A 6,377-nucleotide genomic window follows, 5' to 3' on the forward strand; every position below is an offset into this window, starting at 1 on the left:
ATTTATCGACTATTAACTTTAATAATATAATATTTTAATAATGTTTTTTATTTAATGAGAGCACAATTGATATATGAAATTGTTTGCCGTTGGAGAATGGAGATTAAGGATGGTAGCACTATTAATTCGTGGATATTTATCCCATCTTTATCTGTTTAGGGTGGATTTTTAGCAGAGATAGAATAGAATNCGAATTAAAATTCAATTTTTTACTACATACAGATAAAAAAATTTTATGCAAATTATTATAATACGATGTGAAATCAAGTAGGACAAAAATGTAAAAACTGGCCCTACCTATTCCATTACCACCCCTATTCCAGATGCTGTAATGGATTTTGTAACAGAAGAGCAGCCTCACGGATAAAATTTGAGCTTGTAAGCAACCACATGGATATTTTGGAATGAAGCAGATGATGGTTGAAAAATGTTGCATATACATTAAGCAATACACAAGAAAAATAAGATTCTCTGATATAGTTTATATGTATTCCATCATTACCGTTACTACCAATGTTATTATATAAATAAAAAATAATAATAATAATTAATTATAAAGAGCTTCCGACAGTGAGCATGCTTGCTGGTTGGGGGATATTCACCTGAGAAACAACAAAGGAAACTGACTTATTATGAGCAATAATGATTATGTGCAATACCACAAACTTTTTTTCCCTTAGAATAAAAATATCTCTAGGGCCTTTTAAGTTTTAAGAAAGTTAATTTCTAAAAAATTAAGGTAAAAAAATTATAAAATAATAAAATAAAATGATTAATTATCGTTAAAATTATGGAGACCACTTTAATAAAGACATTAAAAATTCTTTTTTTAAAAACATTCGTACATGTCATGTTATTATTGGATATTTTTATTAAATCGGTTAATAATTTATTTTTTTAATAAATCAGAATAAAATCGGTTTATTATAATAATAATAATAATAATAATAATAATAATAATAATAATAAACCCAATTATCTGTCTTATAATTATTACAACCGATTTGATCCGATCGAATTACATAATCTAAATTGAAATTATATTCCTAATTTTTTGTTTTGCAAACATTTAAATCTCTAAAAATTTAAAAATACAATTAAATTTCTAAAAAAAATAGATTTATTGTTATTGTTATAAAAAATCGATTTTATTCTAATTTCTTAACAAAATTAAAAATTAACCGATTCATTAATACGTTAAATAATAATGTTTAAGCGTCTTTACAAAAAGATGTTTTACGAATCTGTACAAGAACTTCCCCTAAAATTATAACTTTTATGGTACTTGAATTCTATAACCGTAATTTTAGGACGATTAGATTTTTAATTATATTAAATCAATTATATAACAAAGAGAAAATGAAAATAAATATTTAACCTTATTTTAAAAATTAACAAAAATAAATTGACACAGCCCACCTTATAATTATCCAACTATTCATTAAAAAAAATCTTTGTTATTTTTGTCATTTTTTTCTTTCAACCATAACATACACTATTGTTAAATTAAGTTGGATTGATTTAATGGTTACTTCACTAGTCCGCTTCAACAAGTATCGGAATTCAAATACTGTATTGTGTATGCAGTAATTCCATTTCGCAACGAATTAATCTTTAGTGCGACGGGTTAAAAAATACTGTGAGAAACCAAGCAAAAAATAACATGCACCATTATATTAGATGTATGTATGTATGTATGGTATTGGAATGGATGAAATTAGGGTAGACAAAATAGCATCCCTTTATGAATTATTAATATGATATTGTTTCCTTTGTGGAGTAATACAAATTGAAATGTGTACTTGGGGGAAGTGTGAAGAATCTAAAAGTACCAAAGATGAAAGAGCAAAATAAGCAGTGAGAGGGTGAGAGAGAGAGAGAGAGGGGATAACACTACACACTAGCTAGTGTTTGTTGAAACATTAGGCTTTAATTTTAATTTGGTGGAATGCAAGTACTGTACCATAAAGGAAAGGAAAGAAAGGGGGAAAAAAAGAAGAGTGGGGATGGTGAAGGGACAAAAGTTGTTACATAAAAACTGAAAAAGGATCATAGCTTTGTACAGTGTGTGGAGTGGGCATGTCATAAGAAAGATGAGATTGTGAGAGAAGTGGGGAAGGCCCATGCCAGCACCAGTACTTGTGCTAAAAGCCTGTTCTCATCCACATAAATCATACATATATTCACAAAATATTACTTTTTTTTTTTTTATAAAAAATCACTTGAATCCAAAACTTTGTCATCTTGCTATGTCAATATTTAATTTAGATAATTACTCTTGACAAATAATTATATATTTAATTATTCTGATATATAGTTAAAGTTTTTTCATAAAAGTAAGCTTCTGAATGTGCATTAAATAGATGAGTATTTCTCAAATTTTATAATTCTATGAGAATAACAAAATATGATAAATTAATTCTTTAAAATTTAATTCAAATATAATATTTCATATTTAATTTATAGAAATTATTTCATGTGTTAAATACATATGCAGTTAGACTTAGTATATAATAATATATAAGAAAAAATAATTCATCCTCTAATTTTTTTTAAGAATATCTTTAATTTAGTATATCAATATGTTATTAAAGAATAAATTAATGATAAAATTTAATGTAAATAAACTTTTAAGTTTCATTAAGTCAAAATCTAAACGTAAGTATTTTAAAAAAACCTAAAATTTATTTAAATTTAGTATTTAATTCACGGTTTTTTTTTTAACAATTGTGTACTTTTTTTTACCAAATATAGAAAAATTCGAATCTGCAACTTCTTAGATGAGTATGAAGAGATTATATCATTTGAATTATAACTCATTGGCTTTAGTAATTGTGTACTTGCAAGTAAGTAATAAGATTCTAAAATAATATAAATATAAATATAAAGAAGAAAAGAGGACTTTGCCCATAGTATTTATTTATTTGCAGGAACCAACGCAAGTTGGCACAGATGGATGAGGGTCTGTGTCCCTTAACCATCTCTCCCGGGTTCGATACTCACTGGAGGATGGGAATGGAGCTTGCTTGCTTGGGAGGGTCGCCCACTTTGTGTGCCTCTGCAGTACCCGAGGGATTAGTCATTGGGCTTTCGGCCTGATGGATACCCTGGTGCAAACAAACAAAAAAAAATTTATTTATTTGCAGGGCCTCAGGGCTTTGCAGAGACGTACCCCTTTACTCTCATCAATGTCTTCCCTGCACATTCATTGCAACCCTTAATCTCCACCTTATCAATTATTAATTTATTATTTTACACTCACATGTGTTTCTACTTTATGTGATAGTTTTCACTAGTTAAATTCATTTGCTAGAATTTTAAATTGATGATAAATCTCATCATGCAACTTAACTTCTTGTGGTATATACAAAACCATAACTAATTATGCGTTATAAATTAGGTAGTTAAGTATTGATTTATGAACTTCATTATCAAATAGTAATGTATGTTGATATAATATAAGATAGGCTTTGTTTATTTTTGTGATTTTCCTAGTAGTGTTCATTCATTGTGGTTGATGAAATAAATAATGAGTAATTTTTGGATTTTGTTTTGTCATTTTGGTAGTAGTGTGAGATAAAAAGAGGTAGGAGTGTAATTATGCAAAGGAAAGAGGAATTGATAATGCATGTAACCAACCCAATATTAAATACTAGGGCATTGTGGAAAGGAGAGGAATATTAATGGACTTTTATTATGCAGGTACTTTTTGATAGTAACCTAACTCTCCTATACACTCACTCACTCAACTCTCAAGCCTCCAGACCCCACCTTCCCTACTCATTTGGTTATGGTGATGGGGTAAACCAAAACAAGCACAAGAACCCCCCCTCCCCCTCCTCTAAATTATTGGGCCAAGAATGACACCAACCTAAGCTAACCCTACTACTACCCTCAAAGAAAACAGCATTGGGGAATGAAATTCATAACCCATTCATACCACAAACTTTTAGGAGGTAACTGTTTTAGTATTGGTGTATAATTACTAGCAAAGTAGGAAGGAGGGGAGATAGATAACACTTTTGATTTTCTTATTTATTTATGATTCTGACACATTGAAAATAGGAGAGGGGGTAATGTAATGTACTAATGTAAAAGAAATGGCAAAGCTATATTTTTGGAAGAGGAGGGTAATTGACCCATCAAGGGGAAACAAAAAAGAAAAAGCAAAAGAAAACAAAAACCCTTGCAATGTAGAGAGAAAGAAAGAAAGAAGAGAGCACTTGCTAATTGCTATTACCACTGTGTGTCTATAGTATTGTTATTGTTATTGTAAGCTCCTCTCACTCACTCCCCAACACTACAACACACAAAAACTCAATTATTTGTGACCATTTTTCTTCTTCTTCTTCTTCTTTCTTGGCTTTCAACATGCCACGCCCAGGGCCAAGGCCTTATGAGTGTGTGAGGAGAGCATGGCACAGTGAGAGGCACCAACCTGTTAGAGGTTCCATCATTCAGCAGATTTTCAGGTTCTCTTCAAACATCTTTGCTTTCTCTTTCGTTGCATTTCTCTTTTTTGCTCACTCTCTTCTCGTGCACACCATGTGTTTGATTAGGGTCGTCAACGAAGCTCACACCCCTGCTACCAAGAAGAACAAGGAATGGCAAGAGAAGCTACCCGTCGTTGTTCTCAAGGCCGAAGAAATCATGTACTCCAAAGCCAATTCCGAGGTTTCCCCCTTTTCTTCAAAAATAAAAGCTTGTTTTGGAATGTGGGATTCCTTTAGATCTTTCCACTCTTGCTTAGTTTTTGCTGATTTCGTTGCTTAGGCAGAGTACCTGAATCCTGATACCCTCTGGGAACGCCTCAATGACGCCATTAACACCATCATAAGGAGAGATGAGACCACAGAGACCGGTGACCTCTTGCCCCCATGTGTTGAAGGTACTCAAGTTTTCACCTTTCTGTATGGGTCCACTTCTCAGAGTTTGTGTCAAAATTGGATTTTTATGTGTCATTTAGGGGGATATATCATATCTGGGACTGTAGAGTTTTGTGCACTTGATATTAGTGATTTTGAGCTGCCACTGATGTGTGATTTTGTTCTTTTGGTTTTCTGGGTCCATTCATTCCTGTTATGCTCTTCATCAGCTGCACTTAATCTGGGATGCAAACCTGTGAGGACTTCAAGAAGTGATAGGCACAATAACCCCAGGACATACCTTTCTCCAAGAACTCAACACCCTCCTCCTCCTCCTCCTCATCCTCCTTCTGGTCCTCCTAGGCCTGTTGGGGAGAATCCTTATGCAAGGGTATCAAGTTCTGCCGTTTCACAAATTCCTCTGTCAGATTCTAGAATCCATGCCCAGCAAAATACTAGGATGATGGGTTCACCTAACTACCCCTTCTCAGAGAGTTTCCCTTCTGGTCATCACCAGCATTTGGCAATGGAAACCAAACCCCAATCGAACTTTGGTTCAGTTTACCCCTTGTACTACGGATATGAAGCCAAAGAGCCTCAACTAAGGACAACCACCGTCGATAACTCGGGTCCTGAAACTATTTTTGTTGGCAGACCAGTCATTACTCCGGTCCCCGAGCCATCTGGAATTGGTTTGTTGGAAAACTTTCCCTATGGTAGATACCACCATTTGCCAAACAGAGCTGGAAAAGAAACTGTTGTAGGCATGCCGGAGGGATTGCGAGACACGGAATGTGATTTATCCTTGAGGTTGGGTCGGTGTTTTCATCCATGTTCAAGCAGCAAGAATTGTTCAGCATATGAAACAGAAGATGCTGGTTTAGGAGCCCCTCAAGGGGGCACCAAGTTTAGTCATCTATCATTGCAGAGAAATAAAGAGTTCTGTTTTTATCCTAGAGAGACATCTTATGGTACCATTGGCCCCAGTTCTACCAGATGTAATGGAGAGCGTGAATATCAGAACTTAGAGGCAACTTTACGGAAGCGAAAAGCACCTATAGGTAACAACGAAGAGGATGGGCAATTTTGCCGGCATCTAGGAGTCCCATCGAATCAGTTTACCGGTAGAATGCAAGGACCAGGTTCGTAGACAGTCTTTTTTATTTGTATCCTGCATATGCATTTGCAAATCTAGATGATATGATCCAAAATGTTGTCGAATCCTCATTTGTAGAGACTCTTTGGATGTGTAGCTCTGCTTGTGAAAAGTTTTAGAAACTGGCTTGAGTTGCTAATTGCATTGCTGCAAATGTGAACTGTATATAGAATCTTAAGCTTGCTTTGTTTAATTTCTGCTTGCCTTGGATTGGCTACCAAAGATCAAAAGTAAAGAGAATGTCATGTGAGCTTTTGAAATGGAGTGCTTTAAGGAAGTGGTCTAATTCAAATTTGATGCAGAGCAATAATGTGACAGATGAATCAATGTTTTACTAGCTATGTGAACCAAACCTC

The 6,377-nt window shown here is 33.6% G+C and overlaps 1 protein-coding gene across 2 annotated transcripts; it reads left to right on the forward strand.

Moving 5' to 3' along the window:
* Positions 1-3,901: 3,901 nt before the first annotated feature.
* Positions 3,902-6,313, forward strand: LOC107461672 (uncharacterized). 2 transcript variants are annotated; one of them, XM_052258579.1, is made up of 5 exons: positions 3,902-4,472; positions 4,560-4,674; positions 4,774-4,888; positions 5,096-6,007; positions 6,100-6,313. In XM_052258579.1, the coding sequence occupies exons 1-5, from the start codon at positions 4,372-4,374 to the stop codon at positions 6,138-6,140; spliced, it is 1,284 nt and encodes a 427-aa protein (XP_052114539.1). In that variant the 5' UTR covers positions 3,902-4,371; the 3' UTR covers positions 6,141-6,313. The 2 variants fall into 2 exon arrangements, with proteins under 2 accessions (XP_052114539.1, XP_052114563.1); XM_052258603.1 differs by having other exon boundaries at positions 3,904-4,472; positions 6,245-6,313.
* The last annotated feature ends 64 nt before the right edge of the window (positions 6,314-6,377 follow it).

The sequence above is a fragment of the Arachis duranensis genome, chromosome 1 (assembly GCF_000817695.3).
Source record: "Arachis duranensis cultivar V14167 chromosome 1, aradu.V14167.gnm2.J7QH, whole genome shotgun sequence".
NCBI classification, from domain to species: Eukaryota; Viridiplantae; Streptophyta; class Magnoliopsida; order Fabales; family Fabaceae; genus Arachis; species Arachis duranensis.